The sequence below is a fragment of the Candoia aspera genome, chromosome 1 (genome assembly GCF_035149785.1).
Source record: "Candoia aspera isolate rCanAsp1 chromosome 1, rCanAsp1.hap2, whole genome shotgun sequence".
Taxonomy (NCBI): Eukaryota; Metazoa; Chordata; class Lepidosauria; order Squamata; family Boidae; genus Candoia; species Candoia aspera.
Window position 1 is genome coordinate 134,334,315 of NC_086153.1, and position 19,696 is coordinate 134,354,010.

Here is a 19,696-nt window from a genome sequence, read left to right on the forward strand (position 1 = left end):
TCCCTTTTTAGCTAAGAATAGTTATAAACACTGCATAGGGAAGTACAATCCAGCACTATTTTTTTTCCCTCTACGCTGCTCCTGAAATCATGGGCTCGGTGCCTTTAGTGGGAGTCTGCACATGAATAGCCTGGCTTCTGGGACATGGAAGGCAGTGAGATGGCTGAGCAACATGAGCAGGCTTCCACTGAAGTTGATGGACTGGTTTGTTTCAGAAAGCCTGGCTAAGTATTAATATGGGAGGGGAAAAATTGGGCTTAATGGTGCAGTTGATTGACTCAGGACATGGGTGAAGTTTCTCAAAAGCAAAGATATTTTTAGTGTTAGGTTTGTGTGTCTTCAAGTCTTCCAAAAAGGAGAAGCCTGATAGGCCTGTAGTGCATCAAGGCTTAATTTAGCACTTCAGTGCTATTGGTGTTAACTTTTGAATTTGTCATTTTTAAGTAGCCATAATTCCTATTAATAGGATGCTTTGTTCAAGTGCTATTAAAGCATACCCTAGGAATCTGTTTTTGTTTTGATGAATGTCAGGTTTTATTTCAAGCAAATTTACAGCCATATTAATTAACTTCAGGCCTGTGATTAGTATGTACAAGACCAAATAAAATAGTGAAAACACTATTTTACTTCTTATAAATTTTTCATTTTATGGTATAGCCAGTAATTTTGTAAATATATTTTGTAAATTAGCTATACATCAAGAGAAGATATTAAACTTGGTCCTGATAATGTACAAAATATCTTTCTATAGTAACTATCAATTTACCACTTGAAAATAAGACTCTGTAATCTTAGATCACCTGTTAAGGATATTAAAAATGAGTGTTTTGTATAGTTTCCTTAACTGGACTTTTGGGCAGCAAAATACATTCTTAGCAAGGAAAAAATATGTTTGAATGAGTCTTATTTTATTCTACATAAGTTAATTGGACAAAGAGGGATTGTTCAGTAAATTTTGACATTAGTGTTTTATAACCACCAATTTTTGGTAGAACACTTTTTTAAAAACTTAGAATGATTTGATCATAACCATTTTATTACAGTTAATGATTGGAACAAATTCTGATGGTATTAATAATTATTGCAAGCAAATTCCTTACTTTTGATATATTTAGACAAATGTGACACTTTTTACTCCAGATAGCCTTAACTACTATTGCGTCTTCTGAACAGACTTTGAAAGTTTAATTTTTCCCAGGGTCTCTGGTATTTTTTAAGCTGTCTCTCAATTTATGGATAATTGATGCCAGCACTGAGTGTTTACACACACAGAAAACACTGTTACATCTTGATTTAACTTGAAAAAAATTAAGGCTATAAGAAAAGCTTTAATTGGTTATAATTTTATCTGAATGTTTTGTGTGTATTTGAGGATAGGAGACCTAAATAATTAGGAGATATGACACAAGAAATGTTCACAGTTAATTAAAAATAAGAAACTGATTCCAGCTGCAAAAGATATACAGAAGCTATGTTTATAGTCTGATGTAACATAGTTGTCCCAAACAAGATTGCTAAATTAGTTTTTTTCTTTGATCATGTGGTTTCCAGAGATGCTGTGGGCATGACATATCTTGATTTAACTAAGTACCATTCTGGGTGGTATACCTATTAACTGAACCCACAGTGGACCCTTAGTTGGTTTGAAATGTTTCTCATCAAATTGGAGAGAAGTCCTGTAATTCAATGTTTTTATGAGAATCTTGAGCACACACAAATATGCGTACTTCTGATGACACAGATGACACACATTGGGCATGATAGCTCATATTGTAGAAAACAAAACTCAGAATGGTTTTGGCAGATTAGAGAAATGGGTTAAAAATAACAATGAAATTTAACCCTGATCAATGCAAGGATCATAGAAGAAATCAAATGGACCCAGTTATAGGTTTGGATGTTAATGGCTTGACAATGATACATTGTCAAAAGATCTTGGAGTTGTGGCTGATCTCAGTCTAACTGTAAGGAGTGTGATATGGCTATAGAAAGGAGACAAATTTAGGCTGCATTCATGTAATCATTCCAGTCTCCATTTTACAGTGGTCAGACCCCATTGCTAGCTGTCTCCAATTCTGAACATCACATTTTAGTAATGTTTCAGACAAACAGAAAATGCCTGTTTTCCCATTGTGCAGGGTACAGAATAATTATCTTAAGTTATAGAGAAGTGGGTTTCTTATCTTTCAGTAAGAAAAGTTTGAAAATGGAACCAATTGCCTAGGCAGATAATAGGTTCTCCTTCCCTGTATGTATTCAAGCAAAGGCTGAGGAGCCATCAGTTAAGGATACTTTACCTTGGATATCTGAACTGAGTAAGAGTTTCAAATCAGTGACCAAAATGCTGTCTTCCAATTCTAAGATTTTACCTAGCTTGAAAGTGGTATTACCTATTTTGCAGTGAAAGTAGGTGAAGCAGATTTAGAGTTAACATCATAGTAACTGGTAGGTTGGGAAGCATGATACCATTATTGAGTAGGCAATCGGGTATCACTCTGAAAGAGCTGTTTGGCAAGTTTAGTGTTTGAAACATGCCCTCAGATACACCTGGGGCAGCTGACTACCATCACTTTGCAGTGCCATGTTACTTTAAAATTAATTTTAATTAGAACTATTTTGTATTTAATTGCATAGTGCTCATGGCCAACCCTACATTAGAAGTATTGAGGTCAGTTAGTGCCCTTTAGACTTGAGTTGCAACCTGTGAAATCCATCCAGAATATATACTGGTCAAGTATTGTGGGAATAGTGGTCCATCATACCGTGAAGGCATCAAGTTGCCTACCTCTGCTTAAGAAGCATAATTTCTTCCAAACTTGAATATGCAAGGAATAAACATGAAGAACCAAATTATATACAAAACATTTTATTACATATATTTGTGAATTTACAATATTTACATATTGCACATTTAGCTGGAATGTATATTTCTATTATACAGGAAACAAGTGACTTTAGAGTGGATACAGAATCCAACTTAAAACATGTTCATCCCTTGCCTATGGCATGCAGTCTAGTAGTCCACCAGCATAACAACTTTATGAAAAGTTTGTAATGTAACATTTTAAATTGCATAAGCAAGAAAGATATCAAATGATGCTTCCTCCACAGGCAGGTTTCCTTGACAGGGTGCTATAAAGTCTCTTAAGGGAAAAATGTCTGTACTTGAAAACATGGTGCTTGTTACTTTTTTGGCAGTACAACACAATTGTTGTAGGGCAACTTTAAAGCATAAAATATGTTAAGTTACTTTTGGTAGTTTTTCACTATAAAGAATGTGTCTGTAAACAGTGATGACAGGATACAAAACACATGTTTAAAGATTTATGAGAAGTAGTCCATCAATTTGCAAAAATAAATCTCTGGTTCATAATGCCATATATTACAAAAATGTTAAATTCAATTTCCCTGTTAGTTTCCAAGGCACTTCTCTTGGTTCTTTTATATGTTTTTTTCCTTTCATAATAGTAGCATCTGAATTAAAACAAAAGCACAAAAGATTAAGCTCTACTTGTCCTGATATTTCACATTAATTTTCAATGAACTCTGTTAAATAATAATTCAGGTTGCTTCCCAGTTTCTGTTGGGATATGGGGACCGAGAGAAATGAGAGAAACCTTCCATAATGTAAGAATCTAAACTGTGGATAATCAAGGATTACATTATGTGAATATAATTTTGTATTTCACTTTGTTGTCTTTATCACTGTGCCTAAGATAAGTAACTGACAATAATTTTTAAATGTTCTTACACAAGGAATAACAAAACAAGTGTAAAGAACAAGCAGGACCTATCACAAAATGTTACAGTATACAGTAGGATATTCCAATCCCCCATTCCACCTCCACGGTTTCTCCTTTCCAAGCCTACTAATGACATTCTCTTGCACGGGTGATTCTGATTTGTGTTCTAAAGCCCAGAACACACAACTTGAACATTGGAAGTAGAAGGAATTGTATTAAATTACTTTTATTTTTATATCAAGTAACTGATTTAAAGAGAAAATAATTCAATGACTCTTGGAGGCCTTCATAGTTCCTGGTATTGCTATACTGTGGCTAAGCAGGTAATTCAACTACACATTGCAGTTGAGAAAGCAAATACATTTTAATGGCGCTTCATTCTATGCGTAATGAAAGCAACAGCATTTACGTACTGCCTTATATTATGGATGGTGTGGATGTGTTAATTGCTTCTACACATATCTAATATTAAAATATGCATATTAAATCTACAAAAAGGTATCCAGTGTAAATACAGGGAAATGGCTGTTGTTTTAATTCCTGAAAAATCAGCTGTGCCCGTTAGTTTTGTATATAAAAAATACATGCGCTATCTACTAACTGCACACTGCTATGAATAATTCACAGTTGTTGCCTGAGAGTCTTTATACTGTATTGCTTTCCAGTAGGAGGCATCCTTTTATTTATGGTAAATATTTTGCTAAATGAAAGGATTTGCACCACTGTTTCTGAAACAAACCTACTTTATTCCAAAAGATATTCTGCCAATGCTTATGAATTAATCATATCAGCAATTTAGTTGTTGCCATCCACATAGTGGCAGCGTGCAATTCTTCCTCCCAAAAATCTTACCTTATCCTTCCATGCACATTGGACTTACTGCCAACCGAGTAAGGAGCCTGGCACATCTTTTATAGTCTGTTGTGGGGGAAAAAACCATAAATAACAGTTTAAGAGGTGCTTATGGGGGGTATTACTTTTTTAAAATGTGCAATTTGTATGAGGGAATATAAACTAATTCATCTTGAAGCACTGTATTGTAGATCTGAATGTGTCTGCTTAAGGAACTAATTTTAAACATGCTACTTAGATTTTTAAGAATGTTATATAAGTTTGTATGTCATCCTATAAAGACTGACTTGACATATGACACTGTTGAATGTATGCATATTTAATCAGGCTATGATGATGGGTTATTTATTTACTGATATCCATTAAAAGGCTTGCCACGTGCATGAGAAAAATCAGTTTGCACACATCTGCAGTCAATTATGTATATAACTAGCCATGTCCATGAAGAAAGTCAGAAGAAAAAGTTGCAGGTTAATCATGGGGCAAATTAATCTTGTAAATTAGCTTTAGTATCTAGCTATCAAATTAATATGGAAAGATAACAGTTTTACTGCTAATAAGGTAGTAGCAAGAAAGAGGAAATAAGGAAGCTGATGCTGAAAACTTGTAGAAAAGGAAGCTGAGAATACTGCATCTTCCATTTGCAAAGATTCTCTAGCACAGTAGTTCTCAACCTTTTGCATCTTAAAACACACCACTCAGTCCATCAAGAACTTGACTCCCACCATAAAAGAAAGCCTACCATTTCAGAAGAAGGCTTATACAGTATATGTTTACAGACTTCCTGTTACCGTAAATATAGGAAGTTTTAAAGATGTAATAACATTTCAGTGAATTACTCTGTGTCGCACTTAAACAACAAATCATGTAGGTACACTCTAGCGATCAGGATTGGCTTTCAATCCTGTGAAAAGCGCTCTTGGTAGAAAACCTTGGTATATGGTAACATACGTTGCCCAGAATCTAGTTTTTCTAGATGTAATAATGTAACTAGCTCCCGACTGCGATTCTTATAAAAAAATCCATTTTTGTTCAATTAAGAGTGCTGAGAAAACGGACACTGATACAGCTTATTGGATTGCTAACTTGTTATTTGGGAGCCTTTGACTAGATTTGACTAAATAAATAATAAATAAGTTTGATCATTACAGTAAGACTAAATATGGTTGCTTGGTTCTGGCTTAGACTAGCTGAACAACCAAATGTGATTTAATCAACAGATCTTAACTAAACAGTGATTTAGCACAATGTGTGAGAGATTTCACGCTCAACCTGTTTTGTGAACAGGGGGATAATTTCATAAGGAAAAGTTTCTTTACTTGCAGAAATCATATTCTGCAGTAGTCTTTTTGTATCTACTTATATCCTAGAAGAAAAATTGTGCAGTTAATGCATTTATACTCAAGTTCAAAACCTATGTACAAAATGTCTATAAGTTGCAGTGAGGGTTTTTTTTAAAGCATATTCTTTTATTGCTGGTATCTTCTCTGAATTTCAGGGAAAAAGAATATGTGCATCTTGATTTTCCTTGACATAGTTGGCACAAATTTTGAATTTGTATATCTAAGCCAGTATACAAACCCTTTCAAGAAAAAATGTCCACAGTGGGAGCTAATCAATCATTTTATTATCATTGTCATCACCTAAAATACATATTTTTACCATTTAATGATGTATGGTAGAATTTGGATTGGAACTGTTTCACTGATAGTACTTCATTTCTATTACTTTCTTTTCAGTATTCAGAATATAAATAAAGCAAACAGCATAGTACAAGTTGTTTTCCATTTTCTTAAGAAATTGTGCTTTGAATAAGTGCTTTTCAAGCAACAGTAGTACCAGGATTTTTCAGCTGTATATTTATATGACCCAGTGCTGTAAACACAAAGATTTAATTCATTAATGTCTATTATATGATTTGCTAAGAAATTCCAAGTTACTGTACAGTAAAAAGTTGACATATAATGGGACAACAAATTGGCTGCTTGCAAATATATGTTTTAAAAGATCATTTATGAAATTAGAACCATTAGATCTCTGAGGAATTGCAGCAATACGTAAAATATCTTTTCATAACATTTTACTTTATGATTAATCAGTGTGAGGTGAAACTTTACAGTCCACAATGCTCTGTTTCATGGCTTTAACTGTACAAACTCTTTAAGTGTAGTGAATGATAATTGTACAGGGTGACCATTCCTTAAAAGCTACATTTATTAATTAGTAATTCTTGTCTTGGGTTATAGCACTTACATGCAGGTATGGTACAATCTCTTGTATGGTGATAAAGTCTATGAAAGTGTTTAGTGCATTTTGGACCAAAGTAAAGGTGACCTAGAAAAGAAGAAAATTAATGGATCAATTTAATTGCTACCATAAGAAAAAGGATTATCTCTAAGGCAATAATTCAGATGTTAAATTTGCTTACCTGTCAAATGGTTTAAAAATTTGTCTTTCATTCTCAGGTCTCTAGGAAATATTTCTGTTAAAGGGAATAAAGACACTTACTTTACAAGAGTCAATATTTATATTCTGATTCATAATTTCCTGAACTATACAATTCAAGGCAAAAGTTAAAACTGTCTGAAAGGGCAATGATATTTTAGGAAGTATAGTCCCTACTTCCCTCCCTCTCTCTCTGCCATTTATACAATTGGAACAAAAGTTATATATAATTAAGATATTCCCATTTAGAAAGAGCAGCAAGATTTTGAAAGAAGATGAATAGAATTTGGCTTCACAGCTATAATCCTGCTCAAAGTTCTTGGAAATAAGTAAATTGTGATTATTTCATTTTATTTTTGTGCTTTATTATGGACAATGTAACTGGCCTCGTCCCTGGGGGAGCTGGGGGTGTTGACCGACAGGAAGCTCTGGCGTGGGCTGGTCCATGAAGTCACAAAGAGTCAGAAGCGACTAAACGAATAAACAACAAAAAAACCTGCCCTAAATTGGTACAATTAAATAATAAATAGGGACTGTCTCTGAGGGATTGGAATAGGGGGACACTGTCATGCAATGGTTCTCCTTCCTGAAGGGGGTTTCTGGCACTTAACGATCCAGAGAAATACTTTTTCTGACTCTGAACAGTATTCCCCCACTCTGAGATGATCTACAATTTGGGAAGTCTCCTAGTTTCATAGCTCTGCTTGAAGAACAGGTGGCTGCTGTAGCAAAAGGCTTTTGCTCAGTTACATTCTAAGCAACAGTTGTGACCTATCCTGGATCAGGACCCCATGCTCACAGACAGTCACAGACTCTCTGCCCTAGAGTCACTTCCCTTTTGGACTACTGTAACATGCTTTACGTGGGATTGCCTTGAAGAACATCCAGAAGCTATAGTTGGTGCAGAATGCAGTAGCCTGGGCAGTGATGGGTGTATTTTAATCTATTCTGGTGATCCCACTGCTTTGGGAATTGCACTGGTTACAACTGGCTTCTGGGTACAATTCAAGGTGCTGGTTTAGAACTCCTCCCCAGATCATTCATCTTAAATTACATAACGTTGCTTGCAGGATGTCATATTTTAAATGAAATATATTCATGCTCGTTAAGTAGTTTCACAGCACATCAGTGAAAACATTGGTACTTAAAGTGAGTAACAGAAGCAGTAGCAAAACATGTGAATTCATGTTCATCTCAGGAATTAAGTATAGCATGTTTTTGTTAAGGAGCAGTTTCATATTACATGCTTCTACCCATGCATATTTATGCAGAAATGTGGATGCAATAATAAGCAGTGAGAAAAAGAAATGTGTCTTTACTAAATATTTAGGCTGCCATTTCGTTCTGTAATTCAGTTCCTGGCATCCTTACCCAGTATAGGGCAATGTTGATTCATATTGTCAGAGAAATTGGCAAAATGTTACATTTTAGAAGAAATGAAACCATATTATTGAACATAATATGCAGGTGAGTGGGGAATACACCAAACTACTTTGTTATTTATTGTTGTGGTTTGCCTTCTCATAGCTTATTCAATGGATGGTGATATTACTAGCTTATTGAAATCCTCTTTCACTCTTTGATTTAGTATCATATTTAATATTGTTACTTGCAATTTTGTCTTAATGCCAATTGCATATGATCATTTATTTTACCATAAATTAATGCATAACTAGTATTTCCCTTCTTTGTGACTTTTTTACATTCAACTAGATCTGACCCACTGGGGAGTTTAGCTGTTTCTCAAAATTCAGTTTCTATTTACTTTTAAGTATAGTCAGGCTAAAAAAGGAAGGTGGAAGAATTGATGCATTCGAATTGTGGTGTTGGTGAAGATTATTGAAAATACCATGGACTGCCAGAAGAACAAACAATCCGTTTTAGAAGAAATACAACCAGAATGTTCCCTAGAGGTGAAGATAACTAGGCTTAGACTCTCATACTTTGGGAACATGGTCAAGAAAGACCGCTTGAAAAGGACATCATGTTTGTTAAAGTTGAGGGCCAGCAGAAAAGAGGAAGACCTTCAACGTGATGGGTTGATACAATTACCACAACAATGGATGCAAACATTGGAACAGTCAGGCATATGGTGCAAGACTGAACAGCATTTCGTTCTGTTCATAGGGCTGCCATGAGTCTTAAACGACTTGACGGCAACTAACAACAACAAATAGGCTCAGTCATGATCCTATTATATTTTGACTTAATTGTGTCAAGTGCAGCATTAAATGCTTAGATATTTCTCTCAAAAGTCTCCCAAGATGGAGTTCTGAAAGGTAATTCTGGCTAAGACTCTCCAGGAATGTATTTCAGAAGTTGGCAAGCTTATTTTAGACAAGCTTGTTTTCATTAGAACACTTCATCCTTGTAGTCCAATTAAATGCTGCAAATTATATATTGAGCTCAATCCATCGATTAAGCAGATTTTGCAGCTGTCTTAAAAGTTCTTATGTTAAAAAAAACTTGCTGAATTGTATGATAGAATACATACCCTGAAGTAAACATCTGGTGATTCCATCCTTGCCATTTTTTGGGTAATGTTACTGAAGTGGTTTGCCATTGCCTTCTTTCAGAATTTTTTTTTTTTCAAGTTCTCTGTCTAGCTAATAGCTCTAACATTTCTAGCCAGAGTTGACCCTGCTCAAGTTCTGAGATCAGCCAAGATCAGCTGTATGTTCATAGCAAGTGAGGAACAGATGAGATCCATAAGCATTTTCAAATACACATAACAGTGTTAGCTGAATGTATCTCTAGGGTAAACAAACATCTATTAAAAGTACCAAATGTGCTTCACCCATATATTTGTCTTTTTCCTGTAATATAAAAAATTTCCTCACACAAAAATAGAGGAATATAGCTTAGCTTTAAACCAGATCTGCTCACTAATTTTGTTGGTGTTTGAGCTCCTCATAGTGCCCTGCTGCTGTCTAGGATTTGCATTCCTGTAAAGTTTTTTATTGTTATATTTGCTCTGCTACTGCAGTGATAGTGACTTTTAAAAGGTCAATTTTCTTCACTTAGTTGAGATAGGACATATGCTTTCATATTCATATGTGGGAGATACCAGTGGTGATATATCACTAAATCACTGAAAAAGTCTAATTTATGGATGAATTAAATTTGGACTTTAAATGTGATCCTTTTCATGTTTAATCTAGTGATGCATTCAATTGCTTTTTTCATTTGACATAACATGTTGCATACATTTGTGAAACATTTTGAGAACTCTGCTTTCTCTTTTGACACTACTGTATATAGATGCCATCTTCATTTTTTCTTGCAAGGGCTTTTTTTAATGTTTTGAAAACTCTTCTGTGCACTCTTCTAGCACCAAAAGCTTGTACCAACCACCAGTCATTTAAATTTCCCAGCCTGCTGTACAACAGATGTTGGATACCCTGGGTATTGCAATACGGTCACTCTAAGATGATGGCCAGTTGTCACCAAATTGGGGACGGGGGAGGGAGAGAACTAAGGATACAGTATCTGGAGCAATGCTGGAGGACTTAAATCAGTGGCAGCTGGTGAGGTAATTGGCGCTTGTGACGTCAGCTCACTTAAGCTGGACATCAGCCCTGGACTTCAGAATTGTGCATAGTTATCTCTGTTTCCTATGGCTAGCAAAATCAAGATAGATAATGCAAAATTATTTGAATATTTGTATTGCCTGAGTTATTTTCTTTTAATGCAAAATATTCACGCATGTGCAGATAAAATGCAGTGCTAAGCAACCTTAATTAATTAATCCCTGATAGAACTTCTTCCAAAGAAATACAGTATGTATTTCGTTAGGATGAAAATTATATTAAATGGTAACAAACAGATTAACATTATGATAGGTACAACTGGTTTTCCCATAGGATAAGTATACCCTTCGTTATATTGAAAGTTCTCTCCCCAGCAAATTAGTAATACAAAATTAACTATTCTAAGAAAAACCTTCAAGCCTGAAATTCTGAATATTTTTCAATGAAATGTGTTTGCAGTATTTTGGAGGAAAAAAACTTTATTTTATGGTGCTTTGCATATGTGAAGAACAAAAAAGCTAAATCTGTGTTTCTATGTTCCATATTCACTGTTTTCTATAGACTAAGACATTATATGAGCTTTCAATTTTCAAAGTCCCATCACTTTACTGAAATAAGTTCCATGGCCATGCTAGAGGGAATGATGGAATTTAGAAATTGGATGATTTCTTGCTTATTAATGATAAGCCTGGCCTTATTTTTAAAGGAATTTGGGGTACATCTATATATTCACAAATTCATGAGTATGTTAAGCCAAGCAGTCTATTTACTGATAAGCAAGTCTTATGGTATTTGCTTATACTTATGTCTAAGAAAATGAGTATACTGTTATAACTTAACCATGCAGTCATATCCATATTTTCTCAGACATACAGTAGGTTCTACTTAAATCATAAGGATTTACCCCCAGATAATTGTGCATACCAATCAATTCCTGATCTGATTCTCTATAGTAATAAACAGTAAAGTGGCAAAAACCAGTGTGCTGTGTTTAAACCAGGCAATATTCTTAACGTGAAATTTAGTTATCAGTTCTATTGAGATTTTAAAAAGAAACATGTTTGTTTCACGGATACCAAAATACAGGCATAAAAATAAAATAATTTATAAACATGCTGGGCTTAAACAAATGCAATCATTTTCAAATCTCATTGGTTTCAGTGTGGGATGCGGGGAAAGAATTACAATTGATTACAGTTGTACATTCTAGCAACAAGCCTTTTGTAGAAGCACATTTGTCTCATATTTGCCATATGATCCTTCCTTTGGAGGATCAGGTGAGTACGGAAGACATGGATCTGATTTGCACATTGCACTGAACCATTTTTTAATGGACTACAGTTGGTTGAGTTCACACAACATGCTAAGCCAAAATCAAGCAGTCACATTTTGGCTCAGTGTGATAGGTGAACCCTGTTACTGTACACATATTAAGAGAAAACCTCACATGGACTTTATGTCAGTTATGAGGCTCACTTTGAGGAGATGTTAAAATTAATGAGGCTTTAAAAAACTACTTTGGTCTAGTGGTTAAGCCAACAGGCTAGAAACCAGGAGATTGAGAGTTCTAGTCCCGCCTTAGGCATGAAAGCCGGCTGGGTGACCTTGGGCTAGTCCCTCTCTCTCACAGGATGGTTGTTGTGGGGAAAATAGGAGGAGGAAGGAGTACTAGGTATGTTCCCCGCTTTATTTATAAAAAAATAATAATAAAGGCAGGATAGAAAATAAACGATGGCATATAAACTTGTAGGAATAAAAAGTAAGTATCCTGTTTTCTCAAAGCCACAGATTGTGTGTGCGCTAATTGAAGAATGATGGGAGATGACTTCATACTTGTGTAATTTTTCCATTAATACCAATGGGACTCAAGGATGCTAATCTTAATACAGAATAAATAAACAGTAGAGAAGCAGAAAATCTGAGATAAACTACCAAAAGTGACTCAGTAATCCAACTGGGCTTTTGATTCCATGCAGAAAGCAAGCAAAGCACACTCAGAATATGCTTATGAAGAAATGGGAATTTTTCCAGGGCATTTGCTGTCATGTACTTAATAAGACTGCACCTGAACAGTAAGAATGAAAATCTGAATTGTTCTAGAAATGAAATACTTCATAACACCATACACACTCAATATGTCATCAAGCAGCTCTAGAAGCCATTGGAAAATTCCCATTACTGTCACTATAATAATTAATCAAGTGATAGTATATTAAACATAGGCTGAAAGTTGATGATAGTGAAATAAAAAGCATAAGTATTTGAAGCCATATTTGCTAATGCTGAAAACATACTTATTCTGGAATAAATCCAATTCTATAGAATTACCCAGTGAACTAGTAACTGTAAACTAGGAATGCATTATAAAGGCACACCAAAAACAATAGTTGGGATGATATTTTATTTCTGTATCACTCTTCCTCCTAGATGAGCCCAGAACAGTGTCATAAAGAATAAACACAATTTTCAATAAAATAATAAAAATTGATAAAAACAATAGATGAAAATAGCTAAATGGCTAATTCAAAAAAAAAAAAAAAGGTTTCTAAAATATAGTATATCAGGAGCAGTTATCCTACTATGCCTGGGTGAACAACCATTATCCTCAGTTGTCATGAAAAAGAAGACCTGTGGCTCGCCTCTGACTCCTAAGCTGCTTAGAACTTTGTGTGTTAATTGAAACACCTGTGTTGGTCCAAGAGTTCAGGGATAGCCAGCGCAGCATTTTCAGGATCAGTGTTATGTGATCCGATTTATCTACCCTACTTAGCAAAGGAGCTGCTACATTCTAAACCAGAACATGATAGTGTTCAAGGGTAGCCCCAAATGGGTTACATTATGCTTATCCAATCATGAGATTATTAGGGAATGGTTCGTTGAGGCTAGAAAAATGACAAACAACAAACCAGATGTACCAGCAAACCTGGCCATAGGACATTTTTGTTACTGAGCCACCTGTACCATTAGTGACAGAGTCAAGGAGACCTCCCAGTCTATGCACTGTGCCTTTGGTGGGAGAGCTGACTCGTCTGGAACAGGCCACCCTTCTAACTCCCAGACCTGAAAATCACCCATCCACAACCATTATATCTGGTTCTGGTTTAGCTTCAGCTTATTGGACCACATCCAATTCATCACTGCCTCTAGGCCAAGGGTCTGAACTTCAAATAATCACAGAAGCTGCATGTAGTCTAGTTCATTAGCCCAAGAGCTGCAACACTGAAGTCTTTTCTTACCATGATACAAAAATCCCTAGGAAATAGAAAATGAATAGTATCATGGTATGCCATGAAACATAAACAAACAAACAAACTTTACTGTGAAGTAATACTACTTGTGAAACAGCCACTTCATTTTAGCCACTTAGCTGGCAATGTTTTTAATTAAACAGAACACTAAGGTGGTTTGATCCCTGGATTGATAACCTAATATTTTTCAAGATACCTAGGATGATCTAATCGAGAAAATCCAACCTACTAAGAGCTGTTGCCCAAGTCCTGCTTTTCTTTTTCCTGTCTTGTTCCCTTTCCATTCTCTTCCCTCTCCTTGCTTGATACAGTCCTTCATTTCTTTCCCTAGCAGAGAGACCTTGCTTGTTCATTATCTTTCCCATTCCTTGCCCTGCAGAGAGACCCACATAGCAGGGCTGCCAGACCCCCACCCCCACCAAAAAAAATCTGGCTCTTTCCTCATCTCCCTTGGATAGCCACAGTCTCCTAGTTTATCTTCCCAGGGCAAGCCTTACTCCCCTACCATCCCTGTCCTGAAAAACCTGGTACCATCTCAGAAGTAGCATCCTCTACTGTACAGAGCATTAGGGAGGAGTTTCCAGAGGGTGGTGCTACTCAGTCCAGGAGTTCTTGGGGCACCAAATGTATAGCCCAGCCAAACATATTGCTGGAAGATCCACTGGGTTGTGGTGACTTGCTGAGCCATTACTGCTATCAGGCCACTCCTCCTGGAGCTCTCCCTATGGTCCAGAGTATGCATGTACAAGGCACTCAGCATGCTGGCCTTGCTAAGCAGCATCTTTGACTCCAACAAAGTATAGTTAGTATACAAAGTATACTAACTATAGTATACAAAGTATAGAATAGTCATACTTGGGGTTGGCTAGTGCCTTGAAGTACGCCTCCTGTGCAAGGACTGAATGAGACCATAGCCATTGAGATTTTATTATATTTGGTAGTTTTTAAAATTGTTTTAGTCTATATTTTATATTGGAATTTTATTATATAGTTATTGTTCTATGTTGTAAACCTCCCAGAGTCCCTCGGTTCAGAGATGGGTGGTGACAAGTTTGATTGATAGATAGATAGATAGATAGATAGATAGATAGATAGATAGATAGATAGATAGATAGATAAATAAATAAATAAATAATTGGACTTCAGAATTACCAACTCATTCTCTAAATATCTGCCTGAGAACCTCAGTAGTTCCATATAGGTGTTGAACAATAATAATAATAAAAAAGAACTCTAACTCTAAACAGAAATCTCCCTCAGCTATTCTGGTGGTGGCCCTGCAAACAGGTATAGGATGTCTCATACAGTTGAGCTGAGCTGAACTGAGCCGAGCTGCTCTAATAATACCCTATGATCATTTTGTCAAAGGTTGCTGAGAGATCCAGAAGAACCAACATAGCAACATTTTCTGTCACTAGTGAAGGTAATTGGAGAAATCCAGGCCTGAAGTCAGACAAAATGGATCCACATTTTCAACTTTTTCCAAGCACATCTGAGGACCATCACACTTTCTTGCGAAAGAAAAGTATATTTGTAGCTGAGTCATAATTATCCTAAATTTCAAGGTCAAGGGAATTACTCCCTCACAATAAATCATCCCTGGGCCCTCCTCTTTGAACCCTCTCTGCTAGATCTTAACAGTCAAAATGGACAGCGATGGAGCTCCCACAAGCTACATGTTCACTTTCTTAGCCAGCAGTAATTGAAATTGACCTTGAAATGGCAGCTCCCATATAAACTCAACAGGTGCTATAGTGATTGTGATATCTAATAGGAAGTCAATACGACAAAACTTCCTTTAAAAATTCTTTTTTGTGTGTGCAGTTGGTTGCTGAATGGTCAACTGAGTCTGCTTCACCTTTGAAACGGCTCACCTGCCACCCCAAAAACCTTGCTTTGTGGTACACTGAAGATGCACTGCTGGTGGAAAAATATATTGCACAGTAAGCTCATCCCTGCGCTCTTATCTAAGGTCATATTCATAATGAGAATTAAGCCACATGTGCTCTAACTAGTTAGAGTTAAGATTTCTTCATAGCCTGGAATTCCTTGGTGGCTCCATATTTGGAGACCATACATGGTGATAGTACCATTCACCCTGTTCACCTCCAGATGCCATAGCAAGGCCAGGACTGCAACAGAATTGCCAAGTATTCATCTCTGCAGACAAACCATCTTAACTGAAGTCATCCACAGCAACTTCAAATTGGAGCTGTTGTGAGTTGGGCTGTTTTATAAATGTGATTTATAAATAAATAAATAATCTTGCCATCTCAGACAAGGTCTTGGGGCAGCTAAGTGGGCACTACCCTGTTCTGTCTCTGCATCCCAAACCTGTCCTGACTCCCAGGAAACACTCTGAGACAGGGAACTGTTCTCTAAGGTTTATTGCTAATACATAACAGTAATCCTAACAAACTGAACAAGCGTGGGAAAAACCCAGCCATATAAACCCCGCAGGTTAAGGCGGTCCCAATCTGTGCCTCTTGGAATGGCTCACCAATTCCTCAGTGCTACGCATGCGCTTAACAGTCTGGAAGGGAGCCCCCTGCTCGCCATCCTTACTCATGACAGAACCAAGTAGAAACTTTGACAACCAGAACTTAGCAGATGGAATCTGTCATCTTCTCTCCAGTCTGTGCCGATGCTAAGCCAAATACCCAACTGGGCAGAACTTGGTCAGATCTGGACCTCCCACTTCCTCTAGCTAAGTCTTACTGATTCAGGCCAGGTCAATCCATTCATCTATGCAAAAGTCTAATAGTCAGACTACCTTTATTATAATAAAAGTCTTCAGGGACAACTGACAGAGTGATGGCACATTTTTCTCTCTAGATCGTATTAGACTGTGTCTAATGCAACACAATATTCTCACCAACTTTCTGTTCTTCTGAGTAAGCTCCATAGTCAGGCACTTCCCTTTGGTCAAGATGTGGGTAGTCTTGTTTGTACTGCACTCCATTTTCCTCATCCTCTTCTAGATGGTATTTTTTCAGTTCTTGAATGATCTCCATTATCAGATTTAGGAGGTTTTGCCTTTCCTTCAGCCCCGCATTAGATTCTGATTTCTCTTTACAATGCCCTGCTGAAAGCATCAACACCACCAGCCCGATCAGCACTGAAGACCTTAGAAGTTTGTACATTGTACTTGTGGGGATAACCCAGGAAAAGAGAAAACGGTCCCCACTTACTCCCTGAAAGAGAAAAAAATATTTTTAAACAAATCAGAAAGAAGACATGAAGTCTAATAGTAGAACTTCAACTTATTTTTTTCCTTACATGAACAAACTACTTAGAGTTCTGCTTGCTGCTCTCTGTCCCATTTCAGTAAAATATCCTTTAACTAAGGAAGACAGTTGGACTTCTAGATGCATTTGTGTATTAGTCTGATCTTCATTCTCAAATGTTCTGAGAAATTTGGTGAAATTAGTTTAGGATTACAAAACCAGCTGGGGCACAGAATAAATCAAAAACAAAATCTTAGAAAACAAGTGGTAGGAGGGAAGAGATTTCTGAAGAACTGGTTTTTGAAATGCAGAAGTAACTTTTCTGATCACAGCCTGAGAAACAGCACCTAATGAACGGCCCTGAACTTTAGCATAGATAAAATTTCTCCATTTGTTTGGCAGATCCTGAAACCTTGAATGAAAGTTATGGGTTAAGCATTCTGTCTCATAAGAAGCCTCAACAAAGGGTAAAAAAAATAAATTGGGAGGGAGGCAGAGAAATCAACAGCAGGGTCACCCGATTGTTACTCCAGTGTGTCTGTCCTAAGTCACTGGGAAATTTTTCAGCCTATTATAATTCACAGATTTTCTTGTCTTGATCTTGTTGATTTTTAAAAAACATTATATAGCTCTCTGCTGGTTACTACAGAGGCATTTATCAAATAATAGCTGAGCTAAGTATTTGGAAATCTACATGACAATCAGAATGGTATTGCTACTCTTATTCTTGATTTGGTGGCAATTTCACTATTTTCAGCCAATACATGGGGACCTATTTCTTTCATCTGTACACTGCCCTTCCATTAAAATCCTCAAAGCAGAGTGTCTCTGAATGATTTCCACCAGCATTTCTGCCTCCGGTCATAGTAGATTCTACAAGGCTGCCAAGTGCTATTACACATGACCAATTTAATAAATGATTACACACATTTTACCACGTGGTATATGGTCCTCTAGTGAGTCGGTTCAGAATGCTTCAATACCCTCTCAAGGAAAACTTTCCCATCGAACAGTCCCAGGCCGGAAGTAAGGTCTGGCCCATCCAATGCAGCCCGTTCAAGGCGCAAAACCTGATCTACAGCCCCCCCACTTATCTATCAGCTCAGGCATCAACAGCGGGTCAGTCTGGCCGACCTTACTCAGAAGTTGCCTCCTCCACATCGCTTGGGATGCTCAGTGCAGTTTATTGCATTTGGATAATCCCAGAGCTAAAGGACCGCAGAAAAGAAAGTACCCAATCCAGCGATCATGAAGCACATTTAATTTCCAGGGTTTGGGATGGGATCGATGTCAGATTTCATCTAGAGATACCAATGGTACTTAAAATGACTTAATTTCGGCTAGATTTTCCACTCTTTTCTTTCCCCGGAGCAACCCATTCAGGGAGCGCTGCTATCTCTGGCCTTTGTTCATACAGCGTAGACTTATCTACCACGAAGCACCACCCTTCATTTGTAATGCCCCTCCCCAGAGGTGCTTCTCTGAAGAACCTTGTCTCTCCGGGCTGACATCAGCTCAGGAGCAGAACAGATCGAAGGAAGGAAGACCTCGCAGGGCGCGTCTAGAAAGAAAAAAGGAAGCCTAAAAGCCTCCAGAAATTCGCGTGCGCACGCAGGCATCTCTGGAAAGAGTGGCGAGAGAACTGTTGAGGAGTCCGCTAAACTTGGCAGGAAGCGGGCGCTCTGGTGCCGCTATCACTACAGCTGCCACTCCTAGCTAGCAATCAGGAGGCACTGGCGCTAGCCGCTTGCTCTTGGCGGTTTAAGGGCATACCTGTCTCCGATGGCCTCAGTCCCTTAGATGGCCCGGATATCTTCTTCCTGAGCAGAGGAGCTGCCCGCAGCGGAGTGCCTTTCGCCGCTACTCTTGGCTTTTCCTCTTCTCCCTGGCGCGCACGCCGTCTAGTCTCCTTCACCTATTCCATGGCCACGCTTTATATAGGTTCACAAGGAGTCAATGAGGTGGCCGCGGCAGAGTCAGCTTGTATCGATTTGCAAGTGGGTGGACGACCAGCTCCGCGCCCCGCTTGGCAACCTCGAGAGCGCCGCTTGCCTGTAGCTGCCACCGAAGTTCCCCCAGACTCCCCCGCTGCCGCCGCGCTCTCTCCTCTTATGCTGCTTCCCCGCAGACGTAGAAGGAGCTGTCCCAGCTCGAGCGAGGGAGGGGGCTACAGCCAAGTTTCTTTAATTAGCCTGCAATGATCATTTCCCGCACGCGCGCGCACACTCCACCCACCCTCTCCCCATCCCCCGCCGTTTCCTTCGGACGTCCAACCTCCTCCACGCTTCCCGCCTCGCCTTCGCCTACCGGGGTTGCATCTTTTTGGCATCGCTGGCTGCCAACTGAGGAATTGCCAGCAAGTTTCGTGGCCGGACGGCGCTGGGTAGGAGAGGATGGATGGGGTGCAAAAGGGCGGGGCCGAGGACGGGCAACATCGATTATCTCATCTTCCCGAGCGAGAAGCGACAACCGCGGAAGAGGCGATGCCAGTTCCACCTCAGTGGGGGGTGGAAGGAAAGAGGCTGTCTGGATTTCCCTCCCTGTGACAAGAGAGAGCCCTAGCCAGGCTGCCCGGGGCTGCTCCCTCAGCCCAGGACAAAACTCCCGCCCTCAGACGGTGAACTTGCATGCCTATTCGGTTCTAACAGAAG

The 19,696-nt window shown here is 38.1% G+C and overlaps 1 protein-coding gene across 1 annotated transcript; it reads right to left on the minus strand.

Annotated features, from left to right (window-relative positions):
• Positions 1-2,070: 2,070 nt before the first annotated feature.
• ALKAL2 (ALK and LTK ligand 2) lies at positions 2,071-19,190 on the minus strand. The gene is made up of 6 exons (XM_063313976.1): positions 18,819-19,190; positions 16,694-17,012; positions 7,024-7,077; positions 6,849-6,929; positions 4,596-4,661; positions 2,071-3,474 (listed from the first exon to the last, which is right to left on the minus strand). Exons 2-5 carry the CDS (start codon positions 16,959-16,961, stop codon positions 4,597-4,599), a joined length of 468 nt encoding a protein of 155 aa, XP_063170046.1. The 5' UTR covers positions 16,962-17,012; positions 18,819-19,190; the 3' UTR covers positions 2,071-3,474; position 4,596.
• Between the last annotated feature and the right edge of the window lie 506 nt (positions 19,191-19,696).

Excerpts from the sequence above, each read along its gene's own strand:
- ALKAL2 (XM_063313976.1), bottom strand. The coding sequence starts at position 16,961 with ATGTACAAACTTCTAAGGTCTTCAGTGCTGATCGGGCTGGTGGTGTTG. Across the intron at positions 6,930-7,023 it reads ATTTTTAAACCATTTGACAG|GTCACCTTTACTTTGGTCCA; the intron begins GTAAGCAAATTT and ends CTTCTTTTCTAG. Across the intron at positions 4,662-6,848 it reads AGATTGTACCATACCTGCAT|ACTATAAAAGATGTGCCAGG; the intron begins GTAAGTGCTATA and ends CCCCCACAACAG.